The sequence below is a fragment of the Grammomys surdaster genome, unplaced genomic scaffold, assembly GCF_004785775.1.
Source record: "Grammomys surdaster isolate TR1022 unplaced genomic scaffold, NIH_TR_1.0 265, whole genome shotgun sequence".
Taxonomy (NCBI): Eukaryota; Metazoa; Chordata; class Mammalia; order Rodentia; family Muridae; genus Grammomys; species Grammomys surdaster.
Genome location: NW_021604706.1, coordinates 1981931 through 2000748, shown reverse-complemented (window position 1 = coordinate 2000748; position 18818 = coordinate 1981931). Strand labels below are relative to the sequence as shown.

General features: G+C 37.8%; 1 protein-coding gene across 1 annotated transcript in view; it reads left to right on the top strand.

The window, feature by feature from the left end:
* The window catches only part of Slc9a7 (solute carrier family 9 member A7), a 73307-nt gene that overhangs the window by 30362 nt on the left and 24127 nt on the right, over positions 1–18818 (top strand). Inside the window, exons 11-12 of the mRNA XM_028776128.1 lie at positions 9252–9311; positions 16958–17021. Coding sequence (XP_028631961.1) covers positions 9252–9311; positions 16958–17021 — 124 coding nt within the window. The remainder of the gene's footprint in view (positions 1–9251; positions 9312–16957; positions 17022–18818) is intronic.

Genomic DNA, 18818 nt, shown 5'->3' with positions numbered 1-18818 from the left:
GGTACTTTCTTTGTTCTTTGTAGCAGCACAAGGACAAAATAGGCAATTGACCCTGTGTACCCTGCATGACCCTGAGAGTCTTTGCATTCAGTGACCTGTGAAGCTACTTTATGTCAGATTTCAGATTTTTGAAGTAGGGGTGCTCATCTTGTATATTGTTAGCTAGGTAATAAGCAATTTTGTAATTTCCTCAGAAACTCTTGATATTTATATTCATCATAGGCTTTTCAAAATATTGAATAATACTACATATCTATATGAATAATAATACTATGTTATATGAATAATAGCTATGTTGAATAACACTATATAGCTATAATACTATATATACTATATGAGGAGTTTTTGAAAACTTTGAAGTCTATTATAATTAATTTCTCATTCTTTTTGTAAAAATTCACTTATGTATTCAGGAAACATTCACAGTTATACTTAATTTTATATGATTACTTTAAAGCAGCTTTCTAAGTTATATAAAGGTTCCAGGCCTCTCATTGTTTTTTAATGTTTCCAGGAATTGTAGAAAATACAGACTTCAAAGATGCATTAAAAACTGTAACCCCATCACATAACTAAGAACAAAGGCAAGATATCTGACTTTATTAATGCTAATGATAGAATTCAAGGCTTCAAGCATGCTAGGCAAGTGCTGTACCAGTGAGATACATCCTCATGATGTAACCTCTTTAATCCCTTCTTTACCTACAGAACATGTCTCATAATATGTGAGTGAATATATAATTGGGTGTTTGAAATGTTGTTTCTGAACTACCTATGGGTAATAAACCTTGCAGATGCTTAAGGTTCTTATAAAAGTGGGGTGTTATTTGTCCAGAACCCATGCCCATCATCTCAAATATGTTAAATGGTCTCGAAAAGCCTTTGAGATTTCCTAAAATATAAATGTTATATATACAACTGTAATGCCATGTTGTTTTGCGAATTATGACAGAAGAAAAGGTTTATATGCTCAGTACATAAGCAATTTGGGGAATATCTTAAATCTTGGATTGATTGGATTTCCAGATATGGTGAGCCAACTATACATAAAGCATATAGAACATTACCCTCTGGGCATAATGAGTTCTCAGAAAAAGACTTCTCAAGCAAGAAGTGTTGGTTATCAGACAGCTAATAAACAAGATTTCATATTTTTCTTAGTCTCTCTGATATTTGTATTTATCATGGAGTTTTGAAATGTTAATACTATATAACTTATTAGAAGCTTCTGAAAACTTTGAAGTGTATTACAATTTATTTCTCATACCTCATAAAACTTGCTTTTATGTATTCAGGAAATAATCATATTTGTACTTGATTTTATACGAGTAATTTAAAGTATCTCCCTAAACTGTATAAAAGTTTCAGGCTCCTCAGGAATTGTCTGCTCGGTTCCATGACTATTCATGACCTGATTAAATTATAAGTCCTTTGCTTTATTTTTCAGCCCCAAAACATGTGTTACAAACAGAATTGGATGATTTTCCAATGAGAGTAGAGAGTTGACTTTTGTAACTTCCTCATGACCTTTTCAAAAAGTGGGCCATTAAAACAGTCCTACCTAGAGCTGATTTCTGACAGGCGCTTGATGCCTCAACTAGGCTAGGAGCTGGTAAGAAGTAAACAATGCTGTTGAGCAGAAAACTCACAGTTCCTTTAATATTTCGAGTCTGCTTTTTTAAAATACTATTTATTTTTCAATCCCTTCTCCATATAATTTTTCATATCAACCATTGATAACATAGAGAAATAAAAATCAGTCTTTGGGGCATGGGTGATCAAAATTTGCTACTATTTGTGTTTTAGAAAAGATTCGGTTTCACTGTTCTTCATTGGTAATGTCATGTGAGTTTCTTTTTAAATTATCAAATTTAAGGAAACAGCTCTCAGGTATCTTTCATACATGAGCCAGAATATTTCAGAGCATAAAAGCTATGCAGCATGATTTTTTATTCTGAAAAATTATAGAACTGAGAGTCCAGGGTATGTATTATGCATGTTTCCTGTGGTCCCATCTTACATAGTTAGTTGTACCATATCACAACCAGGAGCTGAAGTGGGTTTATCAGTGTGGCTTGATACTATTTTATTACATCTAGGTTTTTGTAAATACCACTGTGTTCAAGGTATAGAATTGTTCCAAAATAAAGATATCCTTAGCTCCATCCTTTATGTCACACTCACCTCCTATCGTTCCCTAATTCCAGTAACCTCTAATTTATTCCCTGTCTCCATAATTTTCTTATTTTGATAATTATAGAGCTCAAATCATATAACATATGATCTTTTGAGATTGGCTTTTCCTCCCATTCAACATAATACCTTTGAGATCCATGTTGACATGAATGTATCAGGGTCTGTTTAACTGTTCACACCTTGAAGGACATTTGGTTAGTTTCTAGTTTACGATTATTATAAATAAAGCAACTGTGAACATTTCTGGCTAAGTTCTTATATCAATGTAGACATTCATATATCTAAGTTACAGGTTCCAGAACATGATTGACCGATGAGATACTTAATGAGTAAGTTTCTAAGGAACTGCCAAACAGTTTTCCAGAGTGGCTGTAACATTTAAATTGCTACTATTGGCATGTGAGGCTCTCATTTCCTGGTATCCTCACCAGTACTCTCTCTAGCGGTTCTAATAGGAGTGTAGTGCTATCTCATGTTGGTCTTAATTTGTATCTCTTTTGTGGCTAATAATGTTGAATGTTTCTTCCACATTATCTATTATGTTACAATCTTGATATTCAAGATAATATTCAAGGCTTGTATCATCTATTACACTAGCTTATGTATTACATCTTTTCTTTCATGACTAGCTGTTCAAGTCTTTTGTTTGCTTTATGATTAGAGTAATGGCTTTTGTTGAGTTTTGAAATATTTTTATTCTAGATACTAATGTCTTGTAAGATAACATGGTTTGTAAGTCTTTTTGCACTTTCTTGTAGTTTGTATTGAAGTCCTTTGGTAGAGTCTTTCATAGAGCAGAAGTCATAATGTTGAAGAATTGTAATCTGTCTTTTTTGGATCATCTCTTTGGTTCCATGCCTAAAAAGTTCATCAAGCTCTCTTGAAACTTTCTTCTTTACTATTTCCTTAAATGCTTTTACCTTACATTTAAGTCTATGAGCTGCTCTTGGTTAATGTTTGTATGAGATGGAAGGTTGTGTTTTATTTGTCTGTGGCTATCCAGTTGTTCCACTGTGGTATAATAAAAGGACTGTGGTTTTCCATTGAATTACTTTTGCTTATTTGTCAGAAATAAGTTGCACATGTACCTGGGGATCACAACATTCTGTTGTGGCTCATTGATATATGTATCTGATTTTCAAAAAATGATAGCTGTAGTTACACAATATGTTTTGGCATCCAGGAGACAGATTGTTTCCTCCTCCTCCTCCTCCTCCTCCTCCTCTTCCTCCTCCTTGCCCTCCTCGTCCTTGTCTTCATTCTCCTCTTCCTCTTCCTCCTCTTTCTCCTCTCTCTCCTCCTCTTCTTCCTTCTCCTCCACCTCCTCCTCTTCTTTTTTCAAAATGGTAGATATTCTAGTTTTATTTCATATAAATTTTAGAAAGAGTCATATAAAGTTTAGAAAGAGTCTTTCTGCAGCTAGACATGTTTATAATTCCAACAGCTAGGAGGCTGACACAGGAATTCAAGGCTAGCCTAAGAGGTATACAGAGAGAGAGTTATACAAAGCCTCAACAATTTAATAAAAGAAAAGTAAATAAAATCTTGCTATGCTTTTCATAGGAATTGTATTTTGCATATTATCAACTGGAGTCATTAGCATCTTCATCATGTTGTGCCCTCTAGTCTCTGAATATAGTGTGCTTCCCAATTTATCTTAACCTTCTTTAGTTTATATTAGTATTTTGTTTTTAGCATAAAAATGCTATGCAAGTTTTATTAGATTTATATCCTGCCACTTTGCTCATTGCTTTTTTAGTTCTAGGAGGTGTTTGGTGTGTGTGTGTGTGTGTGTGTGTGTGTGTGTGTAGTCTTTAGAATTTTCTACTTAGATAAAATTTTCTGGATTATTTGTATAACTATGCAAAGTGAAATATTTTTATTTTGTACTTTTCAATCAATGTGCTTTTGGCTTTCTTTTCATGCATTGTTGTTTTGGTCGACTTTCAGTCCTATGTGTGATGAAAGTACTGTTAGTGGATGTTGTCACCCAACTCCTAACATTAAGAGAGATGTACTGCCTTTTATCATTGGGTGTCATCATAGCTTGTAAAGTTTTTGTAGCTATTCATCATCAGATTGAGTAAATTTCTTTCTCATATTAGTTAGTTTGTTTTTTAATTTTTTAAAGTTACATTTTATTTATTTGGGGACAGAGAACACATACCATGATATACATGTGGCGGCCAGGTGACAATTTTTTAGGGAGTCACTTCTTTCCATCTACCATGTATATCTTGAGGATGGAACTCAGGTCATCAGACTTGGCAAGAAATGCCTTTATCCATTGAGCCATCTTGCTGGTCCTCCTGTTTATTTTTAACAAATTTATTTTTGGCATAAGTTGGTGTGATCATATACTTTTTCTTGTTTAGCTCTTTACTCTGGTAGATTGCAGTGATACATTCTCAAATTCTGAACTGATCTAGTTTTTCTGAAATAAACCCTACTTGGTTATGGTATATTATTTGAATATTGATTAACTCTCTGAACAAATGCTTGCTTAATTTTTCTGTGTTCCCTGGGGTATGGTTTAGAGTTCTCCTTTTTGGATTGTATTTGTCTGGTTTAAGTAGCAGGGTAATGTGGCCCCACAACATAAACTGTTCTCTACTCTTCTTTATATATTTAGTATTAGTTATTTTCTTTTACTTATTGGTAGAATTCTCCAGTGAAACTATATAGGTCATAAGACTTCTTTTTCAGAAATCTTTAAACTATGTCATTTAATGAGGCTGTTTCAGATTATCTATTTCATATTAAGTGAACTGTGATTCTTTATGAAATGTTCAGTTTGATCTAATTATCAAGTTAATGTTATTCAGTGTACTGGATAGTTTTATGTCAACTTTACACAGACTAAAGTCATCTGAGAAGAGGGAACCTGTGTTAAGAAAATGTCTCCATAAGAGTAGGCTGTAGGCAAGATTATGGGGCATTTTCTTAACTAGTGAGTGATGGGGGAGGGCCCAGTCAATTGTGGGTGGTGTCATTTCTGGGCTGATTGTCCTGGATTCTCTAAGAAAGCAAGCTGAACAAGCCATGGGAAGCAAGCCAATAAGCAGCACCTTCCATGGCCTCTGCATCAGTTCCTGCCTTCAGGTTCCTGCCCTGTTTGAGTTCCTGTCCTAGCTTTCTTTGGTGATGAACATCAATATGGAAGTATAAGCCAAATAAATCAACTTGCTTTATTGTTTAAAAAATATTTTTAGATTATATTAAAGGTTTGGGCGAGCTCACTGGCTCCAAGGATTGAGGCTGGGGAAGTCAACATGGGGAGAGAGGAGAGAGGGTGGGGAGAAAGAGAAAGAGCTTGTGTTCAGAAAGAAGAGAAGAGCCCCAACTTGCTTTTTTTTTGTCCTGGTGTTTCACCACAGCAATAGTAACCCTAACTATTGTGCTAGGGACACATATTGTTCCCTGATTGTTCTTTAGATGTTTCTGGGGTCTATAGTGATATCATCTCCTTTATTATTATTATTACATTTTATTCCTAGTAATTCCTAATAATTAGGAATACATTTTATCCTAATAATTTCTAGTAATTTTTGTCAGACTTGCTAGGGGTTTGTGTGGAGGGTTTTTTTTTTTTGTTTATTTTTTGATATAGGGTCCTGGAAGTCACTATTTAGAACATGCTAACATAGAACTCACAGAGATCCACCCACCTCTGTCTCTCCAGTGCTGGGTTCAAAGGCATATGCCACTATTTCTGGCTGGTGGATTTTTTCCATATAAGCATTTTTGTTTGTTTTTAATTACCTGTTTATTCCACTTATTTTACTGTTTCTCTGATTTTCATTTTACCGATTTCTGTTCCTGTATTTTATTTTTATCCTTCTTGGTTTTTTTTCCTCAGCTCAACCACACACTCAAGTGAAGGAACATGTATTATTGTATTAGTAATGATTATTTAAGTATAGACACTGACATTTATATAAATTTCACCAAAAGAAGTTCTTTCCAAAATAAGGTAATGAGAGTGGTTGGTTTTTCTTGGCTTGTGGCTTATGATGTTACTTAGTGACTTCAAGTATTTTTTGTAACCGAGTTCTTATTTTAAATTGACTCAGAAACCCCCGATATTCATTATGGTATTTTGAACCCTGTAAACTCAGTAGGATCATTTTCAAGTAGGGCCTACTTTCTTACTTGTTCCTTATTTCTTCAACTGCTGATGAGTGTAGGCAGTTGCTCAGAAGTAGTACTGAGGCAGATCTTAGAGTTCTTCTATAAATAACTAGATGTTAGCTATGATTTCTTTCTTTCCTTTTTTTTGGGGGGGGGTAGTGGGGGAGGCAGTGAGTGTATCACTATGAAGCTCCCACTGTCCTGGAACTTACTGTGTAGACCAAGCTGGCCTCAAACTCACAGAGATCCACCTGTTTCTCCCTCCAGGATGCTGGGATTAAATGTGCTCCCATGCCTGGTTAGCTGTAATTTCTTGACCATAGCTAATTTCAAGTTTGTTTATGTAGAAAAGCTATGAGTATAACCACAATTCCAAAACTAGGTCACTTATGTCCATAATAAGTCAAATTTATATTTTAAAATCAGTATTTTGATATTTTAAAATGTAATGGGAAATGTTCAAATATTTTAGTTAATATATAAACTGCTTATTCTTTTTAGTCTCTTGAGTAAGTGCTGTTATTTACAAAGGACTTAATTTCGGCAATTTAGAGGAGTTATGGAATTATTTCAACAGATGAACAATCTATGTATCAAAAACACATTGTGGTGGTATGATGGCCTTTCTCTTAGAGCACAGTGAGTAGGGAGGCAGTGGAAGGACACACATCTAGGTCGTCAAATGAACAGCTAACTTTCACAGCCCACAGATAAGTAATACAGTCATTCAAGGGCAAGTACAAACACTCTGGTGTTAATTCTATCTGGCTGAGAAATTATGGTAACATTCTCTTCCAGATAGCATAAAGAATACAGATGAGAAGAAACCTTGGGTTCTTTATGTAACAGTGTTTGTGACTTAATATTTTCTAAGATACATTATACTCAGAATTAGTATTTTAGCAGGAAGAACTTGGGTCCCTGACCCAATTATGTTGTTGTTGTTATAATCACTCAAGCAACAACAAATCTTAAATTCAAGAAATCCTGGTTTGTTTTTCTATTGTTTCCTATAGTAATTATTGTTTAAAGTGTAGTCTCATTCTGACCATGTAATTAATTGAAAATATTGCCTTATGACATGTCATGATCTCTTACATTTTTCAAGGGATACAATATAATGAGAATTTGAGAATTGTCTATCACAATGTTTCTCAATTTTTCCAACTAACTGTAGAGGGTGGTTGTGATGCCTTGATCGGGAATGTGCATGTGAACACTGAAGGTCCTGTTCCCCAATTAGTTCTTGATTGATCAATAAAGATGCCAGTGGTCAATGAGCTGGGTGGAATAGGCGGGAATTCCAGTTTTCCCACAGGCAGGCTAGCAGACACAAAAGAGGAGAAGAATTCGCCTTGCTTCAGAGGGAGAAATAGCCACCAGCCATGTGAGATCTAGGGTGGAGTGGCCATTGGCCACTTCTCTGACTGGGCCTGGGGTAGCAGGCGGGAGGTTAGAAATGTAACTAAGCTGAGAGCAGATTTAGGGCATTGAGCTGAGACTAAAGGTCATTAAGCAACTAAAGCTGAGGGCAGATTTGGGATCTTGAGCTGGGAGTGAAAAGAAGGATGTAATATCCCAGGAAGGCTTAGAAGAGCCTGACCATTGAGCTAAAGCATATAAAAATAAGCTAATGTGTGTGTGTGTGTGTGTGTGTGTGTGTGTGTCTTTCATCCACAGATCTGAGGGAACTTGGGAGGGGCTGGTAGCATGGTCCATCTGGGGCTTAAAGCAGATAGCAAAAACTACATGCTACAACTAATTGCAGTGAAATTTTAGTACCACAGATCTGCTATGTCTTTATGTTTTATAATGCTTTGGATGACTTCAAACTTATCCAATGTGCATTTTAGGATTTTTTTTTAATGTTTGTTCCATAAGGACCAGTTTTCACACCCACAGGGATGATATTACTGTATTGCGAGTACATAATTTAGTGCAGTGTTTCCAACTAAGGAGAATTTCTCTACCTGGGAAACATCTGTGAACACATGGAAATGTATTAAACCAAAACCAACTGTCTTTTTGTTTTTAAACCAAAAAGGTCTATCTTCTGGGGCAGCTGGGGTAGTTGCTGTTGGCATCCTGTAAATAGAAGGCAGGGATGTTTCTAAACATTCTACATTGCACAGGAGAATGGTTCCCCAACAGAGAATAATTGTGGATTCAAATGTTCATAGTGCTGAGTTTGCAAAACCATGTTGTAGCATGATGACAAAGTTCAGTGTTGTCTGAGTAATCTAGAAATCATTAAGAAAAGTGAAAGGACACATCAATCCAGAGACCTCAAAGAAAACAAAGGAGCCAGAGTTGGGTTCATGGTCTTCAGGTTGAAGTTGTGAACAATGTTGTTTGCTTATCTAGAAAAAAAATGGCCATTTTTATATTCTCAGTATTGTTGATTTTCAGTAATATAGTGAGTTTTGTTATTTCTGGTAACTAGGTATAAAATATGCACATATTCTAAATATATGTTCATTGTTTAGTAACAATTTTCTGTTTTCTATGGTCATATCTTCCTTTATGAAACAGATGAGCTCCAGAAATATTTGTAGACTAAGTTATATGCTATACACTTATTCATCTGATTTTATTGTATTATGCTTTGAGAGGCTTAACATTATTATCAATTGTTCCTCATGACCTAGCTTCTAACATTGTTGCTTTAAATTTAGCAACCTCTCTGCCTCTTGAGTTTTAGAGAATGGGGATAACCAAAGATAATTATGCAGCTGCATGGTTACCACTTACCTAGTGTTTTCAAGACTTTGAGTTCCATCCTCAGTACTGGAACAAAAAAGGGACTATGACTTTCTGGTGAAGGTGAGATAGCCCTTCTTTCTAGCATGGTTCAGGCTAGATGCCATAGATCCTGGTAGCTGTGTTGTCCCATCACATTCACATTTCCTTCTTCTGCTGCCCAGAGTTGGTGTGGAGGAACTCTCTGAAGAGGACCAGAGTGAGCATCGATGGCAGTACTTCAGGTGACACAGGGACTACTCAGAAAATAAGCAACTGTGCTTTGCGTTTCTCTTCTAACTTGAATGATTTCTCTTTATGCTGTTTGCCTTTTCCTTCTTGAATGCACCAATCCTTACCCCATGGGCAACAGGAAAATCATTTCTAATATTTTTTTCCGTCTTTCCTCCACGTTGATTTGTGTGCCAGTGTTATTGAAATTATGTGCTTTCCTCCCACATTTTGAACCATGAGTTTTCAACCCCAAAGTCTATATATTTTTTTGTTCAACTGAATGAGTTTTGTGTTAAAGACAGCTCGTTTTCAGAGCCACCTATACTTTTCCTAGAAAACCTTGTTTTTGATATAGTAAGTAAAGCTTTGTAACTAATGCAGAGAACTAGAATTTAATATTTCAGCCTTGACTAGAGTATGTGTGTGTGTGTGTGTATATATATATATATATATGTATATATATATCCCTTTCCTCCCAGGACCCCCTCATCCAGATCCTTCCCCCTTCTCTTTTCCTTTGAGAAGGAGGAGCCCCTATGGGTGTCACCCCTTCCTCCCCACTCATCAAGTCACTGTAGGACTAGGCTTATCCTCTCCCATTGAGGTAAGACAAGGTCATCCAGTTAGGGGAACTGGATCCATAGGCAGGCAACAGAGTCAGGGACAGCTTATAGTCCAGCTGTTGGGAGATCTACATGAATCAAGCTGCACATCTGCCACGCATGTGCAAGAAGGCCTAGGTACAGCCCACACTAGCTCTTTGGTTGGTGGTTCAGTCTCTGGGAGCCCTAAGGGTCCAGGTTAGCTGACTCTGTTGGTCTTCCTGTAGAGTCCTGTCCTATTTGGGTCCCTCAGTCCTTCCCCCAACTCTCCCACAAGACTCCTCAAGCTCCATCTAATGTTCGGCTGTGGGTCTCTGCATCTGTTTCCATTGGCTTCTGGGTGGAGCCTCTCAGAGGACAGTTCTACTTGGCTCCTGTCTCTGCTGGCTGTGCCTCAGTGTTACATATTTTTAAGTATGTATTTGTGTATCTATACTTTCTCACAATGGTTTAGATGACATGAACATTTTTTTAAATGAACAAAAGGATGAAGTTTTTACTAACACTGTTTCTTGGCCTACATCCAAGTGTGTACGATGCCATTGTGTTTAAGAGTGGTGATGTAGGAGCAAAATAAAAACCTTCAGTGTTCGTTCTTGCCTTTCTGGATCTCTGGGTGATATGCTTTCTTCCTGGTCTGATCTGTAGATCCATTCATTGCAAAATCAGCTTGAACTCAGAACTTGTAAAAATATTCTGCTCACTAAAGACAGGGTGAAGGAAACAATATCTATAAATGAGTGGGGTGTGGGTCTTGGAATATAGCCCAGATATATTCTGTAATGGCACACATAAAATTCATGGAAGTGTTAAAGTATCTCATTGAGTTCATGCTTATTACTGTTGCAACATGCATGTATGGATGCACACGCACGTGTGTATACACACTCACACACATACATATTTACTAATAGAGTTGCAGAGGAACTCTTTCTGCTGAAGTGTCCTGCCTTCAAGGAAGAAGTTATTTAGGCCAGTATTACTTGGGACACAAGAAAATTTAGATTATAATCTGATGCTCAAGATTGATATGTAGATTTATATCTCATATTCCTCAAATTAACCAGAACTTTGATTATTCATATGTTTTAAAATTACTGGTTTCTAGAAATATGTATCAGTGGTAAAATGCATGCTTAATGTACTTGAGGCCCTGGATTTAATCTCCAGAACTTCCTAAAAAATATTGGTTAAAATAGAATTTTTCTGAGATTTCATGGCATTTTATCCATTAACCACAGTAGACAAGCTATTGTTCTAGAATGAAAGTTATTAACTTTGGTGTATTTATTTAGTACAGAAAAAAATGCATCCATTTGACTTCTTCCTGTTCTTGTTTGGCATAGAATTTCCACATTTGTCTCATTCTTAATGGACCTAAGGATAATTCAGTTCATTCTGGAGGAAAGGACTGCTGTGTCTGTTGCAGTGTGCTCTCCCTAGCTGGATCTGAATGCTGAAATGTAATATAATAAAGGTTCAGGTTTCTGTAACATCCCAGATGTAACAAGTCAGGAGATAAATACCTTTTAAACAGTTGCCAAAAACAGCAATTTGAAAAAGCTAAATCTTATGGGACTCTGAATATGCAATCAAAAGCCGGTGTCTGGTCTTCCTTGCTGTTTAGCACCATTCCAAGTGTTCTGGCCCGTTGCTTTACTCTTATTCACAGAGACCAGTTTGGTTCTGGGCTGTGCCCCAAGGGTGGAGGCCTTTATTGGAGTCCCAGTATACTGTGTGTCATCCTTGGGGATTGGTCCAAGGGCCCTTCCAAATGCCAGAAAAGTAATTATTAAATCACTCTAAAGTAAACAACCTCAATATGGGAGAAAATGCAGAATAACCTTTGTGTCATAGCTCCCATCTGTCTTCTAGGGGTCTTTTATAAAGCCATGGTAAGTTGAAAAGCAGGTATTTATTTCCCTTCTTGAATTCTGCTACCTTAGTACCTTATATTAGTAGTTGGCACCTCCATAAGACCCCAAGAGTCAAACTGGGAAGAGCCAGGCTTCCCTTAGGCTCTGTACAGTCAGGCTCTAAGCATCTCAGATATGTGGTAGATAGTGGGGGCCTCCAGTGAAGATTGGACCTTCCACACAGAAGACTGATATAGATAAGGAAAGCAGATATTGAGTAGGACTGTCTCTAGAGCTTCAAGTCATCATGGAGTGGCACAACTGGATCTAAATATGGCTGCGTTGCTTAGCACTTCATTAAGTGTGTCTGAGTCAACTCAAGACTTTCTTCATGCCCATTACTTTTAGGAAAAAACAATTTCAGCAAAAATATTTCTGAAATTATCAAGAAGAAAATCTTGCACAATTATGAAAATTTTTATTTGTCCATTGCCTGTGCTTACCAATTCTAGTACCCCATGTTGTGAATCTTTACAATTTGTGCTTTTTGGACTCTGAAATAAAATTAGTTTATAAATTATCACTATTGATCAATTAATTACAGATAGGAAAATAGGCTGATGTGTTTTTGAAAAATCTTTACCAAAGGTATAATTAAAGATTCTTAACTGTGATTTAAGTTTTTCTCCCAAAAGGAAAGACTGGAGTTGTGACTACTCTGGTACTAACTTGGACTCAACAGATCAGTAGAATTTGTTACCTTTTTTATTCCAGTATGAGTCAGGTATCCTGAATCTACTTCTAAATGCTACTGGTGTTCAATCTCCTGTGTAATTGCGTCTAAAAAAAATAACACAAATTTTACACATTCAGGATCCAACAAACTTTTTTGCTTATGGACACGTCTGTTTATTCTCTTGCCACAATTCACCTTCTTTTCATAGTTTCTTATAACATTGTTTTTTTTTTTAAGTATTTGGGATAGTTATTTAACAAAGCATCTTATAATTGGGATTTTTTCCTGATGTTTTATTATGACCAGAGGCAAACAATCATTTCATCAAAAATGCTGCAAAGTATGTTTCTTGTTACATACTTTTAGGTAGTACATGTTTTACGCTGTCCAATTATTAGTGACATTCCATTTAGGCACTTAGCTATTGTACAATACTAATCCTAGGACCCTCTAGTATCAAAGTGTCATTTTTCTTTATGCAATTAAAAAAGTTACCAGTAGTGTGATCTTTTGCCAACATATGAGCCAGCAATGAAATCCTTCACTACTGATTGCACTGAGGAAAGAACACAAAGACTTTATAATTCTTCTTCTTTTATAGAATCATAGGGGGTTTGGGAAGTTATTTTAGATACAGATAAAGGAAACAGTCTCTTCAATGTCTAGGTATTCAGTTCAAGAGAATTTTTTTTCTTATAGTGTGGATTTGAAGTTGTGTCCCTACAAAATCCTAACAGAAATCTGGGTGTTAGTGTGGACAAAGCAAAGAGTTATCAAAAAGAACAAAAAAGTGTTGACAGTATGAAAACCTGGCTGAAATCAGTGTTGATTTAAAAATCTATACTTTCATTGTCCACACATGGTTATTTAAAGTTTTAATTAGCTAAAAAGTAAGGTGGAAAATACAATTTCTCACTCATAATAACGACATCCCAAGTGCTCAAAGGTCACATGTGGCCAGCAGGTGCTCTAACTGGACACTGCAGGTAAAGAACACTGCAGAAAGTTCTATCATAGAGTATAGACCTAGACTCTCGAGTTTCCCCATAACAAATTGTGACCATCATGAACTTGTGGTCAAATTAAGATGGTTCTAATTTCTGGAGTTCACCATAAAATGTTTGGATGTAGTGTTTTACTCTGTTTGGAATTCTGGCCACATGGACCTAAAGTGAATGATGAGTCTCATTGCTATTTCTGTGATTTGAGTTAAAATAGATCAATTTTAGCTATTATCAGTAGTTCTTTTAAAACAGAATCAATTTAAAGTTTTTCTAGAACTCGGGTGGCAGAGGCAGGAGGATTACCAAAGTTCAGAGCATGGTTTACACAGTAAATTTCAGGCCAGTCAAGGCTACATAGGCTAATCTGTATTCACAAACCAAAATGATTTTGTCAAATATGTTTTCTTCTTGTAGTAAAGATTCCAGGACTAGAGCTAATTTTCCTTTGGCATCTCTTATTACATTTAATTTTATTTTCCTTGTGATGGTACAGTGTTCCCTGTGGGCCTATTTCATGTAGGCTGATATAAAGTTAGTTTGCTTTACATGTACTAATGTAGAAGCCATCTAAGAAGCAAACTTCTTTGACAATCCTCAGTGTGGAGAAGAGGAATTCTTAGTAGCAGATCTGAAGTGTCATATTCTTGGTTATTCCATGCCATTTAGCAGCCTTTCTGTGGCTTAGTTGAGGGCAACCATGTCACCTTAGCATTCTGAGAGATACTGCTCCTCTGAGTCTGCACCCAGCAGCTCACTTTCAGATTTGTCTGGTACAAAGTAGTTTTGTGCTGCTTTGTAAGGTCTAATCGTAAACTCCTGTCTATTGGCCTTATAGATGTCACTATGGATACCTTATAGAGCACCATGTAGAGGATGCTTTAGTATGGATTGTGTATTAAGGGTCTCTAAAAAACAGGCAAGAGTTGAAGAAACAGGAGTTCTGAATGCAATTTTGCCTCTAGCCATTTTCATACATTAGATTCTTCATGTGTCTTAAGGTAACTTTTTGGGAGGCCTTTTAGTGCCCGAAGTATATGTTCACGGATCTTTTCTTCCATGAGGTCTCCTTGGTTTAGGTAGATCCCAGGTATTTCCGGAGAGGAAGAAGTAGAAAAATAAGTTTGCATTTGCAGCTTTGTATGTCCAGTACAGTTTCTGCTTGCTGGACTAAGACGTCTGTGTACTGAACTGCAAAGTTTCCCTCTTCAAGCTTATAATGGTCTTGAGCTGCTGAAATCTTGATGCTCTGCTACATGTTATGATGCTGTTCATATATTGTGATATTGGGAGATTGAAAGGAGAACAGGATTTTCCTGGTGCCTATTTTCTCTCCCACTATTCCATGTTATCTATGTTGTGTTCCAACTCTCTGTCTCAGAATGGGGAAGATTGGGTATAAACAATTAATATGTATGCAGCCATAGGTAGTGTATCTTAGGAATGTATTGTAAGTGATTTTTTGCCACTTAGTCATAATCCTCAGTTGCTCTCAAATGTGTAAGTTCTCTCAAATATCTGAGTTCTCTGCTCATCTTTGATAAAGAGGGCACCGAAAGTATACCAAGACTCCAGTTAATGATACTGCCAGGCAAGATAGGCTTTAGTGAGGACCACTATGAGTGAGGTAGAGTCTATGGTGGTGGGATTTTTGCAGTGGGAGGGAGATATAGGGAATTATGGTTGAAATCTGCCAAGAGGAAATATCAGAGGTAAGGAGATATTTTTCCTAAAGGCAGGCCATAGAAATCAGATATCACTTGGGAGATGGCAGAGAGATCAGATATCAAATGTGGGAGTCCTGGCTAAACCAGTTTAAGAAGATTCTTGGTCAAACTTGGTGATGTAAAGGAAAGAAGCCCAAAAGTTAATTCTTAGTAGGGAAGATGATTCAAAGAAGCCTGACTCAAGTTTGGTACAGGAGAAATTTCGTCATTATGCATACTAATGAAGTCAGGAGAGGGGAAGCTGGGGAGATGGCTATCAATGAAGTGTTCGTTGTATAAGCATGAGGACCTGAGTTTGATCTTCAGAACCTGTGTCAAAAGCGAGATATGATGGTGCATGGTTTTTTTTTTTTTTTTTTTTGAACCTAAGGAAAAACTCTGCAGTTGGGTCCTTTATTTCTTTTATACACTAGGCCATGAATTCGTATGGAATGGGCTCCAGCAGCTCAGGCTCTTTCCCATTAGTCCTCACAAAGTGTGCTTCTCTGGGTGGTGCAGGCTGGCGCTTCAGCTGAACCCAGGTGCCCTTCTCTTTGGCTTCCTTTTTCTTCTGATCGTTCTCCTTCACCCGCTTCAGGAAGCTGTCTCTGCTCTTCGAGTGTTTAATGTGCTCAATCCGCACATTGATCCTCTTGGCCAGAATCTTGCCCTTAACTTGCTTGTTTACAATGATGCCCACGGCATGCTGGGTGACATTGTAGACTCTTCCGGTTTTGCCGTGGTAACACTTATGGGGCATTCCTTTTTGAACAGTACCCATTCCCTTGATGTCTACAATATCACCCTTCTTATAGATTCGCATGTATGTGGCCAAAGGAACAACTCCATGTTTCCTAAAAGGCCTAGAGAACATATACCGAGTGCCTCTCCTCTTTCCCTTTGTGTTGGTCATTTTGGCGAGTTAACTGGAAGATGGCTGCCTAGGCCGAGGTGCATGGTTTTAATCCCAGCACTGGGGAGATAGGCAGATCTCTTGGGCTTGCTGGGCAAGCATAACCTAATTGGTAATTTCCAGGCCAAATTAAAGTCTTAATCTTGAAGAACAAGGTGGATGGCTTCTGAAGAATGACACTTGTTTGCCCTCTGGCCTACACAGACACACGCACGCACGCACGCATGCACGAATGCACGAATGCACTCATACATTTTGTATATGTACACACATGCACAGGCATCCACAGATGTGTGCATGTGAACACACACACAGAGACATATACATAAGAAGTCAGAAGAAATGTATTGATGTCACAGCTTCATTTGTGTCATGAAGTAAGATGTGGGATGGGGAAGTGGGAAGATGGCAATAAAGAGGCTATAGTAAATGGTAATGGTAGGCTCTCTCAGTGGCTGTGTAGGTGTTCACTACAGGTCCTTCCCATGCTTCTTTGTATATCTGTCTAAGTTCACAACAAAATTGTGGGCATCAAAGCAGTTCAGGGCAGAAGTGAGGAAGCAGCCAAGCAGAAGAGAACCATGGTTTAGTAGTGGAGATTGCTTGGTATAGGAAGGCAGATGGAAAACTGCCAGCATATTTCCCAGACACCTTACTGAGGGCATGTATCCTTTTAACACCAGACTCTTTGCAATCTGCTATGGTGTGGATCTGACTTCTGCATGATGGGCTTTCTCTCCTTGAAGCTAACTGTTCCTTCTGCTTTGGGAAGATATTTGCTGCCATGGGCCAAGCTAATACTTTCTGTTTCTTCTCCTTGTTTTCTTCCCTGATGACATTTAGAGTTGGTGTTGACCCAGATCAAGACCCACCACCTAACAATGACAGCTTTCAAGTCTTACAAGGGGTAAGTCACAAAGTGCTGCTTCCTGGGAAAGGAACTGGAAAGTTGATTCTAAAATTGCTAAAATTGAGCATTTTCTCCAAGCCTTGCACCTGGCTTCCCTCATTGTTGTCTCGAACACAACCTTCTGGGTTGCTGCTGTAAACTCTGGTTTATAGTTTAGAAGCTCAAAATTGAGTCTTAAGTAAGTCATCTAAGGTGAAATAATGGGGAAGTAACACATTTTGTAAGTAAACGGGTTACCAGGGTGAGGAGCGATTCCATCCAGATAATTCTATACTAGTCAAAACTTTTGTATTCTCAATGGTTCACATTGCCTCTCCCTCTGCACTCATGAACCTGCAAAAAAAAAAAAAAATGAATTGACTTGCTTGGTTTCTTGCAGCATTGCTTACTGTATGTATTGTAAGATCTGCAGGCTGCAATGTTAACAGTAACAAAAGGTACAAGTCAACTTTTGCTGACAGTGTGGCCCCAGGAGCCCCCATCAACTCTTGGGACCTCTACTCAGGTGCATCTAGGTGCTTGACATTTACCATAGGAAAGAACTTGACACTGACTCAAAGCAAAGTTAGCAGGTTTGTTGATTGAGTGGAAGACAGAATGCACTAGAAGAGACATACACTCAGTGTCTTAGCAATAGCTACCTGTGTGATTTGGAGGGAGTGTTTTGCTGCTTCATCTGCAAGACAGTTTAGCTGCTGGGGACAGTATATACTGGGATACTTACTTTTCTACAGAGTTCTGTTCTTGAACTAGAGACTTCTTTGTAAATCTCACTGGTTTGAAGCCGGAGAAAGGAGTGTGAGTCGAGAGAAAATAGTCACCAAGGAATCCTTATATACACGGGCCACAAAGGGATTAGATGTAAAGCAGCAGGAATTATGTAGCTTTGACAATCAGATGTGATATTTCTCAGGTGGCCTGGATGATTGCATGGAAACTGCTGGGTGCCAGCAAGTGAGAGGTGGAAAGTGAATTGGAGAAGTAAAGGCTCTCTTTCCCTCTCATATCCCCTCTGCTTACCACAGTAACACCTTCTGTTAGGCTTACTGATGAACTTGCTGTCACTTAACCATGGAAATTTTGAGAAACACTTTTCTTAAGTGTTGGTTCTGGTGTTTTATACTTGCAATGAAGTTAAAGCAGCCTTTTCTCCAGGTAGCATAAGTGACTTGACACCCTGGACAGGTAGGTCAGTTCTGGGTTGCTGGCCATTCCAAGATAACCATGATGAGGTTGGCAGTGATTTCTGCTACTATCTAATGGCATCTGGTTCACCTGCCTGGAACTGGGTGTGTGTCACAGCTTCCCTTGACCTCTTCTTCACATGAAGACCTCTTCTTCAGTTTCACATGAAGTCATGGAGATGTTTTCAGAGTCAGTTCTGCTGGCCTTTTGAATGCATTCAAGATTACTGTCAGGATGGAAATAGTAGACTGACTCCTAGTGTGGTTCCCCAAGAGCCCATCTACGACTCAATCTCCACACAGAAACAGGTTTCTACACATCTTCCTCAGTTGACCTTCTTGGTCCATGGAATGACTAATAGCGTGCCTGGAGTGTTAATGACCTAGAACAACCAAAACAATCAGTGGGCTTCTCATTTGTGGGTAAAACCCTAGGTTCTTGTGGTTACCCTGCTTGGTGGTGTCATGAAACTTGAATTAGAATTGCGGAAAATCCAGAGATTTGTCTTCTTCTAGAAAGGGCAGTTCTCTTGGCCTTGTTTTCTAAATAGTTGTTTATGGGTAAAGATAGTAGTATGATACAGGAAGAAAAAGCATTTTCTACAATCAA